Below are 18,037 nucleotides of genomic sequence, written 5' to 3' on the forward strand. Positions count from 1 at the left end.
CCAAATGGAGGCCATTTGGTTTTCTTTCTTTTTTTTTTAAGTAAATAAAAATAAAATAAATAAATAGGAATTTCTGTGGACTCCACGGAGTGGCTCCTCTCTCCACTGTTTCCAGGTCGAATTGGAATTTGGAATTGTTGAGTGACAGGGTACTGCAAACATATTTGCTCTAGGTTTCTCAAAACAGGAAGATTCCTTTTTCTGCAAAAAAATAATACGTGCCATAATTTAGTTGACACTGCGAGATGAAAATAAGTGAAAACTGACCTGTCATAGCGAAATGTGTCCAGGTAAATTTATTTAAAAAGTTATAAAAGTTCAAAAACTCCTCTAGAAAACACGGTGTCAAACTGGAATATCTATTAATTAAGAGTATCACTATTTACTATTTGATAACAAAAAAAACTACTGTTTAAACGCGGAGCAGGATTTTTGATACTCACATTTCAGTAGCCAGATTAGCTGCCCCAATGAGAGATGTAGAGTTTACTAATTCCAACTCCGTCCTTATCATGTATCTAACGACAAGAAAACGATATTGTGTTGTTTTCCTTTTTATCAAATGTTATTTAATATCTTTCACAAGAGTAACGGGGTGATGACAAACCTTATAATTCGACATCCTTTGAAACTTTGTTTTTATAACTGATCTCGGGCAAATAATTAAATTTATCAAAAGCTTTCAAGTTGACACCTAATCATTCGAGCATTCTAATGCATTCTTTAGAAAACGAGACAAAGAGTTATTGTTTCTAACTTGTGTGTGTAAATAAAAGTAGACAATTTGCGGGAGTGAGTCAGGGTAGCTCTCTCGAGAAAAAAAGCGAGACGCTCAAGCTTACCACTAGTCAGTCGAACGGCGACGGAACCTTTCTTGAGAAAATTATAATTAACGGCAAGTATTTGAAATGTGGCTTACCTTTTTTTCATTTTCCCTTCACTTTGTTTTGGGTCATTCATTTACACATTTGTGTACCTTTATAGCCTAGTTTTTATGTGGTAGATTTTTTTTTTGGAAAACAAATTCCTTCCGCCGAATTCACGAACTGTTGGGATACTTTACCTTATTCAGCACTTTAAACGAATTTTTGTTTTCCTTTCAAGACTAAAACGATTAATTTTCCATATCCCAAAGGTCTTTTCCGATGAAAAACACAACCTTTTTTATTACAATGTAAGCCGAACCTCTGGAGCGATAAAGTCTTTCTACTGTCGAAAAGGACCGTTGGGCGCCCCGGACAAGTAGGATTAGTAGGTGAAATTTAGTAATGACTGATTGCCTCATTTTCTTTGGACCATGAACAGAGATATCTAAGGAACTTGCATATATACAGTTAATACAGTAAACCCAGGCTCAGTTTATAAACGTCAGGTTGTCTTTGTGTCTTGTTGGTGATTTAGAAGGAATTTGTTGCTGTTTAAAGGCGGCAGTTTCGTTTCGTTTTTAACTTTAAATACAGAAAAATGAGGAATGCTAGAGACTCGCTTCCTTCTTCTCTCAGAAATTGCTCTCGCACCAAAATTCTCATCCACTTCTTCGATAAGCGCCATAACTTAACCATAACATTCACCTTTCATGTTGATCGCACTGGGATCTTACATAACGAGAATTGGAAGAAAATTCAGTTGCCGTTGATTTTCGCTTACGTTCGGCCCTTTTGACGGAAACCGCCGTGGGAGGCTGCACGAGTTCAAATTACATTAGGTTCTCTTATTGGTCAATTGAAACCGACTCTCACGCGCCAACAACGAAAATTGCACAAGAGGGAAGAGCTTTCTTTCTATCACGAGTAATTACGGGCCCAGAACTATTGGGAACATGTTTTCATTGTGGACAATGTTAACGGAATTAACGACGTTTCAACATATTCCAACATATACTCACATAGAAAGATCTTGGTACTGAGGCACAACGAATGCCCGAGATCCAATGGACTGTATAGGATTATCTGACAGCAATCTGCGGAAAGAAAAAAATCCTTGCACAAGTCGGCATCTAGCTTAATTACCGAACAAGAGGCTCCCAAATGCCCGGAACACTTCGAGAATAACACTTAAGTGAGATCTATGATTGAGATTTGCTAGAAACACAACAGGGCTGATTTTATCATATACTTTTTTTTTAATATTGGTATAAATAACTTTTAATGGAAGGTAAAAAAAATTACAGCATTTTATATTTATGCTATTAACCATAGTTTACAAACATTAATACACTTTCGTAGTTTCTAAGTTGCAAGCTATGCTTTTTCATTTTTAGTTTTTGTCAGTAAATGATTGAATTTGCACAAATTGACGACATTGACAAAAACAAATAACAACAACAACTTAGAAAACAAAACAAAACAAAAAACACGTCGAAAATGCATATTAAAACAAATATTGAAAGGTATATTTGAAGGTAGTAATACTGTGAGAAAACTGTCAAAAAAGAGTTCTACGTTGTGTAGGCTGCTGTAGAAACCCACATACAATCATTATATTTGATAATGTTTGGGATTGTTCCGTTTTATTGGCTGAACAGCTTTGGAAAGTCTTTCAAAAGGCTATAGCATAGGAGCAGCGTATTATTAGAACATGTGATGTAAGGAGTGAATGTCAGTTAAGCATTGACTGCATCCATTGTTGCCACAAATTTTGGCTCTTAAGGGCCCCGTAAAGTATCTCGTTGCTAAGCTACACGGCTGCTACACAAGTGCAATTTAACTTCCGGTCAGCCAAAATTTTTCGCGCGCTTTTTTCGGCGCCGGCCTGTCGCCGATTCAAGTCGCCGGTGCCTCTTTGTTTACTTCGGTTCAACAAACACAAGAAAAACTTTTCGTTTACATTTTTATTGATTAATTTTCTGCTTTACGGTTACAACATGCCGTGGAGTCGTGCCTTTATTTTTGAAACTTGAGTGTTTTGGTTGAAAATGTCATCCACGTAAGGGCGTAAACAGAAAGCCGCAGCGATGGCTGCATGTCGATGAGGAAATCTCGAAAAAGTGACAGTACAAGACTTTCAGTGTCAGGTTGGGAATCGAAATCTCAAAGACGCGGAGACACAAACTGAAAATAGTATTGCGCTATCATCACCTGCAAACTTCAAAGAAAACTCTGTGTCCGCAGACTTTTTGACCGCTCCGAAACTCCCTGACGTCTTTCGCGATAAAACTGTGCGACCCTGTGAATCTGAATCCGTGAACTTCCCTTCCGAACCTGAGAAACTCCACTGTTTAGATATAACACAAATAAACGAAGCTATCGAGGTCACTAAATTGCAACCACTCTCCCAAGACAGCATGGAGCAGCAGACGGTGAGCAAGGAGGCTTGTAAATTATCATTGAAAGCAGCTCTAGCTCAAGAATTCCATTCTTACATCAAAAATGCTAACCACTCGATAGAAAACCTGACTGATAATGGTGAGCTCGAAACTTGTGATGAACAACTCCTCCTTACAACATCAACCTCGCTTGAGAACCTAGTTAACAGTAATTTAAGTAATCTACAACACTGTGACTGTGAAAAAGACACTGAATTCGAATTTTGTTCGGTAAAACAAAACACAGTTGAAGAGTTCGAGTTCGAGTGTAGTCCATGTGGGAAGTTAACTTGAAGAGTAGCATTCCTGTCGTTAAAGCCACAGCTCGTCCAAGATCTGCAATACGTAATCTCGTTGCTCTTTCATTCCTTGTCAATGGGTAATATTTCAAAGATTACCACAAAATTCTCGGGACCCTCGGTCTGGATCACGTCAGTTCCACTCAGTGGATCCATATTATTGAATGGATTGCACCGTTCGTAAAAAGGATCGCCGACTGGAGCGTGCAAGAAGCAAGAACTGAAGCAGTTCGACGTGGAGATAAGTCATCATTGCACATCCAGTTCGACGGCTTTTATCTGACTCGCGGCCACTATTCGAATAACAGCTCAGCTACCGTCCACGATGCGAAGACTGGCAAAATTATTGCGTACTCACACCGAACAAAGCGCGGCCAAGGTGCTAACTGGGAAGGGACAAGCGGTGGAGCAGCCTGGCCAACAATGCTTAGGCACCAGGCCGCTGAAAATTCGCTCACCACTTCTGGTGCCGCGAAAAAAGAACTTTTCTCCTCGAGAGATAATTGTAATTGCTGGGCTTTAAAACAATTTGAAAGAACATCATGTTTTCTCGGAATTCAAGCATGGGTTTTGCGACAAAATGAAAAACAAAACAAAAAATATGCGCAAAAAAGTGGTCAAAGAAGCACAATTTCCATTCTCATTTTTTTAAATTTCATTATAAACCGAAACGCATGCTTAAATTTCCTCAAAACGGCTTTTGAATTCTTATTGTACAGAAAATGCGGAAAAAAAGGTTTAAGCCATTTATTTAAAATGCATTTTTCTGTTTCTGGTCACGTGACATTGGACGTGGTCCGATGACGTCATGAACTGGATCATATTTTCCCCCCATGGGTATTGCCCAAATTTGGTCAAATTGAAACATACACATGCAGAGTTATACCAAATTGATTTTTCCCTAGCGAAGGTATCAAAGCATACTTTAATAGGCGCTTAACAGACATGCTTGGGTGGTGAGAATGTTATTGATATTGATATACTAGAACATCATTATTGCAATGCTATTTTTGATCTGGAAAGGTAATTCGTACACTTTACGAATGGTTTCGTGAGAAAAACCATATCTTAAGATCTTTTTATCAGCGGTGGGCAGTACGAAGATTTCTTTTAACAGAGTGTTTAATACATTTCTGTGGAAATGGTTTCTTTTGTTTTCTCACTATCTAAAAATCGGAAAGGAGACTTTTTAATTGCAAAATTCCAAAAGACTGGTATAGTGTCAAACCAGCTTTTGTAAGAAAACTTTTTACAATTGATTACAATCTTTTCGTTATTCCAAATTATTCATGAGTAGCCTGGAGAACAGATGCTATTTTTCATTTGTTTAACTATTTATTTTTTTAATTTTTTTTTATTTTTTCCCGTTTTTCAGACGAGTGGAGACAAGTGAGAAGCTCGATTCACGCGCGACGGGGGGAGGGGGTAGAGTACGCCTGCCCGCACATCATTGTTCATGCTATTCGGCCCCCAGACACTTCCCAAAATCTCGAACTATTCACAGCGTTTAGTATGGACGGTGACTACCGGTATTACGTAAACTGCCACAAAAACATACGCTAATGGAATAACAGTACGGAACAATTGTTGTTGGAGACAGTAACAACTCTGCAACCTTCAATTGATTTAGAACAGGCAGTAAGGAGAAGTTTTATGGATTTCCTTCACGAAAGAAGGACAATTACGGAGGTTAGCCACGTAAAGAACATGGCTCGCGTCCTTTTGTTTTTAGTTGTTGTTTAAGTCAACAGTCCACTTAGGCCCAATTTATTTTATTTTGTGTACGTCAATTGTTTACTGGGGCCATCCAGAAAATAGCACGGTTCGTAGATTTGATTTCCAGGATATTCAAGCAACTATTGTTCGAGGAGCAGTGGAGAAAAACTATAAGAGCATTCCGTTTAGTACTGAAACAGCGAAGAAAGGGAGGCGTTTGCCAGATCAAACCTTTTCCAAACCAAGCTGGAAGCAATCCAAGTACATTTCTTTAGTTTTTTAGCGGAGCTCCGCACGCCGGAGCCCCATAGCTAAGAGAATTTGGTAACCCGTGAATGCGAGAAATTTTGGTTTGGTTATGACGTCACTTTTGTCCATCCATACGACCGTACGCCCGTACGTACGACCGTACGCAGCCACAGGAAAACTTAGCTGTGTGAAACCGTGCTGCGACCCGCGTTTGTTTGGCGGGAAGTTGCATCGCCAACTGCTTTAATTAAGAAAACAAAAAGATCTTTTGAAGAGAACAAAATACAAAGTCAATTTATGTGACCGACAGCGGGAGAAACAGCAAGACGTCTAGCGGCGGCAGAATCTTGATGTGAAACCATTTTACTCCGATCCTGCGTGACGAAACTTGGATTTTTGCTCTTCACGTGAAACGTTCCGCTCACTTGACGTTGTAAAACAAACGAAAAAAGTTAGCTATGGAATGAATAGGACTTGTTATTGTCCGGAGAGGCGAGTATATTCATGTAATTTTGTTGACAAAACTTTGCTGGTTTGCTGTCTTGCAAGATCTTGATTTCTTGCCCCTGATTTCTTGCAGTGTTAACACGCCGTTTAATTTTAAGCTGAAGCTGCGAAATACCGGTAACTTCAGAGGGGTCTTTTGAGATCATTTTTTTCGGTCCATGTTGATTAATTCCCTGGGAGTTTTATTTTCTCATGGGGTGATTTTCCGCCTTTCCTCGCTTTAGAATTTGGGGTGATTTTCCGCCATTCCCCATTTCGCCGTTCCACCCTTCCAGCTTTTAGTGTCACCGGCATCCGAACATTTTTACTCCGATCTGGCGCGTCGAAACGTTGGATTTTTCCTCTTGAAGTGGTGCGTTTCGCTCACTTAACTTTGTTAAACGAACGAAAAAATCAGCAATGGAATAGAAGCACTGGTTATTCTCAGAAGAGGCGAGTATATTCTTGTGATTTTGTTGACAAAACTTTGCTGGTTTGCTGTTTTGCAAGATATTGATTTCTTGCAGTGTTGACACGCAGTTTATAAGCTTATAAAGCTATAAAAAAAGTTACTGCTAACGTCAGAGTAGTCTTTTGAGGTAATTTTATTGGTCCATGTTCATTATTTCCCTTGGAGTTATATTCTAATCTCGTCCAATTTTGCCTTCCAACAGCGGGAAAAAGAGAAAGGCGAATAGCGGCGGAAACGCCACATCATGAAGAGCGGCCGAAGAAAAATCATTTTTACTCTCTGTTTCGACACGACGAAACGTTGGATTTTTCCTCTTGCAGTGAAACTTTTCGCTCACTTAACGTTTTAAAACGAACGAAAAAATCAGCAATGGAACAAAAGGACTGTTTATTCTCCAAAGAGGCGAGTATATTTATATCTATTTATGTGACAGTATATTTTTGTTGACAAAACTTTGCTGTTTTGCAAGATATTGTTTCTCTTGCAGTGTTGACCATGCAACTCATTTAACTTTTAGCTACTGCTAACTTTACAAGAGTCTTTTGAGCTCGGTTTTTCGGTCCATGTTTGTTATTTTCCTTGGAGTTTTATTTTCTAATCTCATCCCATTTTGTTTCATTTAAGAAAATTTTATTCTCAGGTAAAATAGTCAGTCAAACAAACGTTTTGCTACACAGTGTCGATGACATAAACTTACAGTTTATATAAACTGACAAGTTTTTCTCCCATGAGCTTATATATTTCTAATTTTAGCATTTATTTGTGACAATCTTTACAGAGAACAAACACAAATACTTAAAATAATAGGGTATAACGGCAAAGATTTAGATGTGTGAGTATTTTTGACTGAGTTGAAATTAAGTCTTTTTAAACAATGTTAAAAGCGAGTGTAAAACTAGTGTCATTTCATTTTCATCAAAAACATGTCCCCTTGCTTCTTGTAGGTGACTGGTAATTAGCCCATTCTTTTCATTTTTCAACTTTTTCTCAGTGTGTGGAAGGGAGTGTTTTTTTCAAGTAACTCAACTGAAGTGTCAAGTTCAAAAACATAAAGAGATTTTAACCCTCCAGATAGTAGTAAGGTCTAGTAACTCTTGCCAATAATATATTGGGTCTCGGTTTCGTCGCTTCTCGACGGTTGCTTGATTTCGCAAATCTAATAATTGGAGAAATGGAGACGTTTTAAATTGTCTAGGTATATTTTAACTAGCTCCTCAGAAACCACAAAGGTACACTGTTGAAGAAAAGTCTGTAACTTTTTTCACTGTGCTCAGCTTTCCTTCATTGAAGGATTTTTTTTTTGTGCTCTAGGCATTAAGTCATCAACTGGTTGTGCTGTTCCATTAAAAGAAGTAGGCGGAGATTCAAAAACACTTTAATTTGTACCTTAATTTTTCTTTACCCGAGAAAGGGCGTGGAATTCTGCCCATTATGGAACCAGCCAACCATTTTTACATGAAGCGCATTGCTGCTCTTTCTTAACCTTGCAGGTGTCTTTGTCAAATTCCAGTTATAACTCTCCGACATCATAGTGATAGTCACAAATTTTAGCAAAATAATTATAGCCGGGAACATGTTTTTCTAAACTTTTGGATGCTTTCATGTAATCATGATTAGCCGGGTCCTGTTAACAAAAGAAGAAAAAAATAATGGCTGCTCCTCCCCCTCTGTTACAAATTCCCTTTAAAATGTAATCTGTTAGAACAGGTGCATCGTCAGTGCGCAACGCTATGTCATGAGCAACCCTCTGGACATGCATTGCTCTCCATTCTTTATGTTTGTGATTTTCATAGTCAGCTAGTCACAGATCTTCTTTGTCTCTCCTTTGTCTGTTTTTCATGGAATCTTAGAACATATAAATTCCCATTTTATAGAATTGCCATAGATAATGGCATCTCCAACTGTAGAATTAGTCCTTTCAGCTTCCCCCTGGCCACTGTCTTTGTGTGCTTAATGAATCCTGATGCAGTAATTCGAGTTCCAAATTCTGGACAATTTGGCATCTCTGAACCTGACTTGACAACAGCATTATCTTAAAAAATTAATAATTACTGCATCATAAATACTGTCCATGCAGTATTTATGATAACGACTACATTAAAAAATGTCCGTCATTGGATTTCATCTCCAAAAGAATTGAACTTTAAAAAGAATCTATTGATATCTTGTTACAATCAATTTGTATGATGTGAAATTTTTTTTAAAAAAAATGAGGTTATATGGGGCTAGATCGATGTAAGTATTTGCATGAAGGAATATTACAATGATTCCTTGGCAAAGCAAACAGCTATTTATATTATGTGGTTTACAACATAACACCTCTGCATTCTCTGGAGTCATGCAGTGAATATCAGCCTTATCCTTTTAATTTTTAGTAAAGGATTTTTGAAAGTGAAATTTATTAGTTAATTATAAGTTCAAAAATGTAATAAAATTTTTATTAATACTCTAGAAATGCTTGTATCAGCCATTTTAGAGCAGGTTTTAAAGTTAAAAAGGGTGATAGAGGGAGTGGGCAGGGTATTTTACAATGGCTTACAGGATATCTCATGAAAGGGTGCCAGAAAAAAAAAATATTTAGAACATCATTTGGGCCTTTCAAAACATGAAAAGGAAAAAATAAAAACATCATGGGCTCTCATCTGCATAAATTATGCACCCTCCCTCTGGATTGTTTTAGAATATGCCACTGCCTGGGCACAAAAGCCACACACAGCAGGTGTAACCTTTTCTGGTAGAGTTTAAGACCTGTTGTTTAAATTGTGACAAAAAAATAAATTGATGTAAGCTTTTTATTTAACATCACAGATCCATACCTGTAGATGTGATGAAAACACTGTATGCCTCAAGAATCACTTTGTTAATGGACGTTCTTGTTGAAGCAGTTCATAAACTTGTAAAGTATGCATTCTTGTGTGAACGTTTCTGTGCACTTTCCCCATCAAGGGATAGATCCAGTTGTGTATTAAATTTCTTACCTTTTCGAAAATGTTTATGATGGCAGGAGCCAAATAGAATGGGCACCTCATTATTACTCAAAAGAAAATTCACTGAGTAAAGATTTGATTAGTTGGCCAGGTAGGGCTATTGCTCTAGCATGGTGAGTACAACAGAGATTGGCTAGTGGATGCCTGGCCGGGCCTAGCTGTGTTTATAAGCAACAGAGCACTGTAACTCAATTATTCTTATAGCTATTCAATTGAGAGGAGAGGAGGTGGCTGATATTCAGGCCATGTTCAGAGCAACCAGACCCTGGCTTCTGTTGATAACTGTGATTAAAGATAAAACATCAAACTTCCTATCAGCCATCTTTTTTAATTAAAAGAAAACTTTAAAACTTGGTAGTGAGTAATGAATTATGAATTATGTACAGTATTAATTTCTACAGTGCAATCTCAGTTCGTTGACTCATGCATTACTGCTGTGGTTTCCCTGAACAAAACAGTATCACTTTGCACTCTCAAAACAAAAGGATTAATGTGATTGGCAGGAAGTTATGAAAGGTTCATGTTTTTCCCATCCCTTCCAAAACAAATGGGAAAATTATACTGCATTCTTAGATAGAGTTAAGAGCAAGAAAGACATCTTGACTCTCTTAAATCACTATCAAAGGCATGGAACTTAGCACCTAATTTGAGTTAATACAAAAACAAAAACTAAAAAAAAACAACTTCATGTGTACAAGAATAGCTATCAACCTGGGAAAAACAAATTTTAAAAAAATGAGCTTTTTAATCTAATTTATTGAATTAATCAGCTTCAAGTACAGTATTAGAAAATAGAAAAATGACACAAAGCTAACTTGACTTGAAATATTTCTCCTGTATTCAAACATCTCCAATGTGCATCTCCCTTAAATAGAACCTGAACATCAAAAAAAAAATCACGCAATTTGAGTAGGAAACGATGAAGTCTAAAATATTTTGTAAATCCCCATTAAATGACTCGATTTTCAATTGGTCGGCAGTTTGAAACGATCTCTTAGTATTGTGCATATTATGTTACCGACCACATAAATTCATATAACAACACTGGCCTACTATTGTCCGTACTAGTAGCTTGCCATTTTAACATTATCTTGATTAAAAATCAAAGATTTTTTTAGAAAATTGCTCTTTCTTCAGAAAAAAAAACCACTTCAAACAGTACAAAGATGTGCATCCATACATAAAGATTTGAAGTTATCTTACCTCCTTGATTGACAGAGCCGTCGGACCTTTCGCATTCCACCGATACAGCAAAACCCCATCTACTTTTGACATTTATCAAACTAAAAATTTTCCTTCAACCCAACAAATCTGCTGTAGAACGGAACATTTTTCACACAGTCACGCAGGAAAAAAAACATGAGGCGTAGGAAAACTTCGATCGCTTCCAAACTAGAAAACTTCTGCAAAGTTTCCTAGCGCTTAAAAATATCCTTGCTATTTTTGTCCATCATCCTAGTAGCAGAAGACGTCTAAACACTGTTATTTTTATCCAAATCTCTAGAACAACTTAGCAAAGAGCCAAAGACAACTAAATTCGCCCCTTCCGCCGCCATGTTTGACGCGCTGGGGCTCTGGGCACGACATTGGGGCACAAGCGCAACCTGGAAAGATCACCTCCTCTCTCCGGGGGGAGGGGGGGGGGGGGTACTCTCCTATAAAAGTTATATAGGTATGTGCCGCCCCAAAGGGTATGGTTTTTCAGCCGTTTTGGTCTGAAAACGGGTATAGATTTTGACCATTATGGTCTGAAATCGGGTATGGTTTTCAAGGGGACCACGAGAGAGTATAAACGTATTTTTACAATAACTGTCCAAATTCCCGCGCGCTGATTGGCTCGTAGCTATTGTCTATAACAGTACACACAATAAAAATGACGTCAGATGTAACGCGCGCGCTTTCTCAACGAAAAAAATAGCCAATTCCGCTCGTACTTTTTCCATGTTATTGTAAAAAATAAATCGACGGCAGTTTTCTATGGTCTATACTCTTATAGACCATAAAATGACGCCATAAAATGTCCAAAACTTGGCAGTGAAACCACTCGCCTGCGGCTCGTGGTTCCACTTGAGTTTTGAACATTTTTTGACGTCATTTTATGGTCTATAAGAGTATAGACCATAGAAAACTGCCGTCGATTTGTTAATTGTCTTTTCAATTCCAAATGAATAGTAGAGAAAGAGAAGTATGTAAAATATATCATTCGAGCTGAATTTCGGGTAAATTTTACCAATTCTTGATTTCGGAACTGATGTGAACCTTAATTACGCTACAAGTCAGGTCTGAAAACGGGTATGGATTTTAGAGACCAGGTCTGAAAACGGGTGTGGAAAATGGCATGTTTTGGTCTGAAATAGGGTCGGGATTTGAAGCCCCGGGCGGCACACCCCTACCAAGAATTCCGAGAAGTACCCCCCCGGGCCTCCTCCTTACCGCGGTGAAAGGAAAATTAATTAAAAAATGCCTTCTGTTACAACAAATCAGCATTAAAAAATTTTTGCCTTCTGTATGACATTATTGTTATGATCGATGGGAAGTTTGATTCATATGCACTAAAAATATATATAACTGCAGAAAGAATGAGGAACTGGTAAGGTTACTACTCTCATACGAAAAGAAGATTTCTATAAATGCTATGAAAAAAATTGGAGCTCCGCTTTTAGGCTTGGCTAAATATATATATTATTTACCAAATTTGGAAAAAAAAAAAAAAAAGAAAAACAAAAACGAGAAGGGTTTCTCGAATAGCTTAGTCAACAGAAAACGATGACACGACCGCTATTTTGTTGTCGAGAACCATCTCATGATTACTTGACATCAAATAACCAATTGCAATTGGATAGCCGCGATCATAACTACGCCGGAATAGCATGAACAATAGTGGGCGAAGAGGCGTTATTTTTTTTTTTCGCGCCCCTCCCGTCGCGCGTGATTCGCACCTCGCACTTGCCTCCGCTCGCCTAAAAAAATGAAAAATAATGACAGCTGTTCATCAGGCTAATTCATGAGTAGTTAGGGTTTCCATATAATTTTGTTTTGTATTTTCTAATTGTTTCAATAGTTCGAGACAAAATGATGAAGATTGTTAGCCTGTAATGTGTCGAACTGATAGTTAAACCCCATGCTCCTCCAGTACTGCTTCTGGGTGACTTTCTAGGATGCTTCATTTACCGATTACATGCGTGGTATCCAAGAGACTTTTAAGGCTTTATTTATGATATTATAGTCCTTATGTTTTTTTTCTCGCTTATAATAGTTAACTTTTTAATTTCAGTGGGTTTTTCATCCCCAAAGAAATTGAAAATGATAGAATTCATTTCTCTATTTAGTTGCTCAGAGATAACAAGTATAGACGCATTGTAAATTAACCCTATCTAGACTGTTTTTTTTTTCTTTGTCTTCTGGGACCGGGGGCGGGGTGGATACTTCATAAGTATAGAAGCTATAACATTGAGAGGTCCGCAACGCAAAACGATGACGTCATATCACGTGGTAATCATGTCGTAATGATCAAATGGCGGCTATTTTAGATCCGCCACCACGAAGTTTTGAATTTTCCCAAAACTTCAGCGCCGAAATTGATAAAAAAGTAAACAAAAAATTAAGAAACACTAATTTGCGCTAAAAAAAACCCATAAATGATTACGGGAAGAAAAACGATTTTTCTTCATTTTTAAAAGGGATTTTCTATTTCTGAAAAAAAAAAAATTGCCAGTCAAAAATTGGTGGCATTGGTAACCTCAAAGACAACGAACACTAAAAGACCACATCAAGTTTTTCCCAGACAAATTTATTAAAAAAGTGCTGAAGTTCCATGGCGTTTGTTCAAATATTCAAAAAGTATTTCAGGTTCAAAGTCTCCGCGGGGAGAGTCCGCATCCCGCCCTCTCATTCCCCGGTCTTCTAGATAGGGTTACGTTTGAAAGTTCTAATGATTTATCGCGACCCTGGGGGATCTTGTTACTGCGCTGAGGCGACGTTATTTTGCGATAATGTCGTTTCGAAATGAAGGTTTCTGATTGGCTCAAAAACTGTCATGTAAGCGTGGCAGCAGGCACTTAAATATGTTCGGTGCGCACAGATCAAAATTTTACTTCCGTAAATGAACATGCGACGTTTACAAAGCTTGTGACACTGTTCAAGGAACACTAAAAATATTTGTTTTGTGGTGAACATGTACCATATAACGCGGATACAACTTTTTTCTTTAAAGGTTAGCGATAAAGAGTGATTATAAATTCGGTAAAGAGAAATTTACAGTAAGGCTTAAAAAGACTTTTTCTTGAGTGTGAAAACGGCCACAGTAAACAACAATGAGCTTAAATTCCAATAAATTATGGCATTTTCAAAGCAAAAGGATATGATTTATTTGAACTGCTCCCTTTTTCAGACGCTTTGAAATGTTTTTGCTTTGCTCAGAGGTTTTTGTTTAAATTAGTATCGTCGCCAAAATATGCGAAGTTTTCACCTTTGCGTCTCTCCAGAAAATACCTTCTCAAGCCTTTTTTGTAGGCTCACAACGTTGCAGGCTCATATTCTTCGCCGAAAGTTTCTTTTCTGGTGTCTCCAATCTCTAGAAAAAAGTGCTTCAAGAGCTCTGTTGCATTGTCCTTCTTGGTTCTGGTCTGTCAATTTGATCTTTTTGTCGTAGCTAGCGCAAGCGCCGAATGGCAGACTCGGTAATTTTTACAGTATTTTTCACCGCTTGGTTTATTTCAAATCTTTAAATCTCCACGGCATCTAAGCTAGGATAAAAATGCTCTTTTTTCGTTTTTGGGTACTAGTATGGTTGCTTTTTTTATTCTTGCTTCTGGTTGTAAGGTTTATTCATCACTGTTTTCATGATGTTGTTTATCTCGCGGCGGTAACAAATTTTCAATAAATTTGCTTTGAAAATGTTTAAACCTACTAGCTGGTCTATTTCGTCAATGGTGGTACTTTATGGACTGTAAATTTGTGCATTTTCTTTTTTTCTTTTTTGTCGTAAAAATTAACGCCAAAAATTAAAATAACCCGCCCAGAGAAAAAATGTCGCGTACAGATATTACCATGGCTACAGTTTGACTAAAGTAAGAATTTCTCTTTCAATCAGCGCACGATTTGTACTTGATCCTTTTATTCTCTCCAACAAAATGTTTGTATCGCGATAAAACCCTAAACACGGAATATATTTTCTCCCAACTAGCCGTCATTATAAAGCCGTAATGTACTGTCAAAATCGAATTTAGTTTATATTAGTGAGGATTATTTTTTTTCAATAAAGCCTAAGGTTTCTTCTCAATCAACCAAGCCGCATTCCTTTTGGTTTTATCTTTGTTTGTTTGTTTGTTGATTTTTGTTTTTTATCTTTCTTAATTTCTTTTATTGAGTTAATGCCAGGTCAAACATTTAAGTTATTCAGGGTGTAAATATGGAAATTTCAATTTCTTTGGTTACATGTGTAAACTTGAAAGCCGTTCCTACCTATTTTATTTAAGCAATAGACCGCACTTTCCAGAAGTTTACCAGCGTAAAAAAACAACGCGGGATGTTGGGAGAACACGAGAAAGCTTGTAAATCACGAGCCGCAGGCGAGTGATTTACAAGCTTTTCGAGTGTACTCCCAACATCCCAAGTGGTTTTATTACGCTGGTAAACTTCTGGAAAGTGCGGTCTATTGCTTTTATGAAATAACTACTTGGACAAAAACACTTAGAAATCGGCGCTTTTTATTTTGTAACTTGAACAAGTTGTCTATTCTCTTCAAATTCATCAGTAAAGAGGGAGAACCAATCACAAATCGGGATCTATTTTGAGCATAAACCTGCTGAATCGCCGAAGGACGCATCGCAGTTTGAGCGAATGAATGAAAGTGTTTTTTAAGTTGAATAACTGTCTAACTCTCACAAAAATGTGGCTAAAAAAGGTTAATGCCTTGGCGAAAGAATGCTTTTTATCAGCAGATAGCAGTTACTGATGAAAAGTGATGTTTACACTGCCGATTTTACATGAATTAAACATATTGCTGTATGCTGTGGACGTCGCAACTGTGCTGTGGTGAGCCATTCCTGTCGAGACGCTGTTCATGTTTATTGTGGAACTTGTACACGGCAGCTGCTGGAATGGACTTCTTGTAGCTGTACTTTGCTGAACGGCGGATGTTTGTACTTCTTCATCTTCGCAAAGTGCCACTGTCAACACGTCGCTGCACTTTCGAAGCTGATTTACTGATGGCTGATTGTGATAGCTTCGCAAGCTCGCTTCATTGCGGTGGCCAGAAATTGCCATGATCTCTCGATCTGTTAATCCGGCGTTGGCCCACAGGGTTATGGCTGTCGCTCTCACCAAATGGTTGGTGTAGGTACGGGACAAACCTGCTTCGGCACTGATTTCTTTCATTAATGAAGACAACTTGTTCTTTCCGAGTGGCCGATTTTCATACCACACTTTATCTGAAGGGCGCCAATTTCTCTTCGGATACTGAAATAGTGCATCGCATTGTGGATTGAGCTTTGTGAGGAAGACTTCCAGAGCAGAATAGCCATTGCTTGTACAGGTGGTTTTGTACATTCGGCCATTTTTTTCGAAGCTCTCCACTTCTGAAATTCCCCCTGGATGGTTCTTTGTCGTTTCGTCGTGCGTCATGATGACGAAAGGGCAGCCTGTTGCATCTCTCTCAAACGCAAAGCTTGTTTTCTTGAGGTTTCCCTGGCCTTCAAACCCACGACGACACCAAAACAGAGAAACATGAAACCAGACGTTTCTCAAGAGGGACAGCGGCTTGGTGAGTGAAAAAACTTCACTTGTTTTGAGCTTGGCCAGGTCTTCTTTTTCTATTGCTGGTTTGTGCTTGGTGTTTTGCATGCCTTCTTGCTTAAGCTGCTTAATTTTGGCGTCAAGCATTTGGTTTGAGAGGACAAAACGTGGATCGTGAGTGAACCTTATTCCTAAACTGTGTGGTGGTGTGTTTAGATATCTCTCAATGCCATTTCTTAAGGAGAGAAGAGTCGCGCGGCTGTAATTTTCGCCTTCTTTATTTCTTGCTTCGGCGTAGAATTGCCTCAGATTCCTGTCCAGCTCTTCGACCGCCATTTCCGCCAGACTTACGCCAATAGCCTTTTGTTTACTCCACTCTAGGTGAACAGAGAAAGAGGAATTGTGATTTGAGCAGTTAATATCAAATACCTTGTACTCGGGTTGAAGTCAGTTTTAATTGTTTTAAACGCTTCAAGTTATTTGTAAACATTTTGACTTTGGCATATAAACCTTCAATAAATTACAAATTTTGTACTGTTTATCAATACAGTTTGAGCCGTTTATTTTATAAAATAACAGTTTCAGTGAAAAGCCAGGCTAAAAGATTATTCATGTAATTAAAACCAACCTGTGAATACGGAAACTGCCCACTGTGTTGCCTGCTTGGTTTTTTTGGCTTGTGCATTTTCGACGATCGAGTCAAGTTCTTCGTTTTCCACATCGGCAAATCTTCTCTTTTTTCTCGACCTTTCTTCTTCTGTCTCAGTATTTCAGCTCTCCTTTTTAGAATTTGGCTCCAAATTTTTATTGTGCGGCAAAAGCACATCAAAGCCTGACAATATGTCGAAGTTCGGAAAGTTTTCGTCGCGCTCGTCGGCCATTATCGAGAAATCTCCAGCGGGAGAGCAGCGGGAGTTTACCGGTACAATAGCACATAGGTTTGGCAACTCTATTGACCAATCAGAACGCGCGTAGTATGTTAGTTATTTTATAATCTTGGATAGTTCTGCCATGTAGTTTACGTTGCACGAGTTGCAATAATAGGCAAGTAGTCGAGGATACGTGAATTTCTATTTCTAGCCAAGTAGTTTTAGCTGGCATTGCTATAGTAGCTGATTAAAACACCTGGTGAAAGGTTTACTACAGCTATCCTTGAAATGTTCAAATTGTCAGCTCTTTCTAAATATACTTACAAATATTCAAGTCTTCTGAGGTTAACAAAAGCTTTCTCTGGTATAAAGCGGATGCTGTTATTTTGAAGAATCCTATTGAGAAGAAAAAGCAGACAGGCAAACATGCAATAAATAAATAAATAAATAAATAAATAAATAAATAAATAAATATGTAAATCAATGAATGAATGCACGAACGAACGAATGAATGAATGAATGAAAAACTGTTAAAATTGGGCAGCGCTACAGTTTTTGTTACAAATTTAGTTGTAGCTATTAGCCGACAATTATATATAGTTGTGACTCGATATTTTTCATTCTTAATTGCTCAACATTCTATTTTGCAAACGAGCGTTCAGTTTCTCGAGAACCATGCCCGTACATGGTGTTTAATTTTTCTGTTCAATCAATCGATCATTCAAATAATTGTTGGCTTCACACTACAAGCTAAGTTAGTTTCAAGTAAGCACGTGATTCAAGTGCACTTGAAAATCGCAAGTCGTTCTTTAGAAACCCTGGCTTCACACCTGGTGACAAAGTTTACACTTGAAGCACAAGCTGTCAATCATCTTTCGCGGTAAAATCAGAAATGTGATTGCTCGACGGAAAATCATGGA

General features: G+C 38.0%; 2 protein-coding genes across 2 annotated transcripts in view; both read right to left on the reverse strand.

Moving 5' to 3' along the window:
- LOC146456960 (scavenger receptor cysteine-rich domain-containing protein DMBT1-like) overlaps positions 1–18,037 on the reverse strand; it is a gene marked incomplete at its 3' end in the record, with an annotated part of 596,400 nt that overhangs the window by 359,606 nt on the left and 218,757 nt on the right. The gene's annotated exons all lie outside the window — the stretch shown is intronic.
- Positions 15,333–16,989, reverse strand: LOC146456974 (uncharacterized). The gene is made up of 2 exons (XM_085092486.1): positions 16,877–16,989; positions 15,333–16,625 (listed from the first exon to the last, which is right to left on the reverse strand). Exon 2 carries the CDS (start codon positions 16,582–16,584, stop codon positions 15,463–15,465), a length of 1,122 nt encoding a protein of 373 aa, XP_084948612.1. The 5' UTR covers positions 16,585–16,625; positions 16,877–16,989; the 3' UTR covers positions 15,333–15,462.

Source organism: Pavona decussata, unplaced genomic scaffold, assembly GCF_977016875.1.
Source record: "Pavona decussata unplaced genomic scaffold, jaPavDecu1.1 SCAFFOLD_252, whole genome shotgun sequence".
Classification (NCBI taxonomy): Eukaryota; Metazoa; Cnidaria; class Anthozoa; order Scleractinia; family Agariciidae; genus Pavona; species Pavona decussata.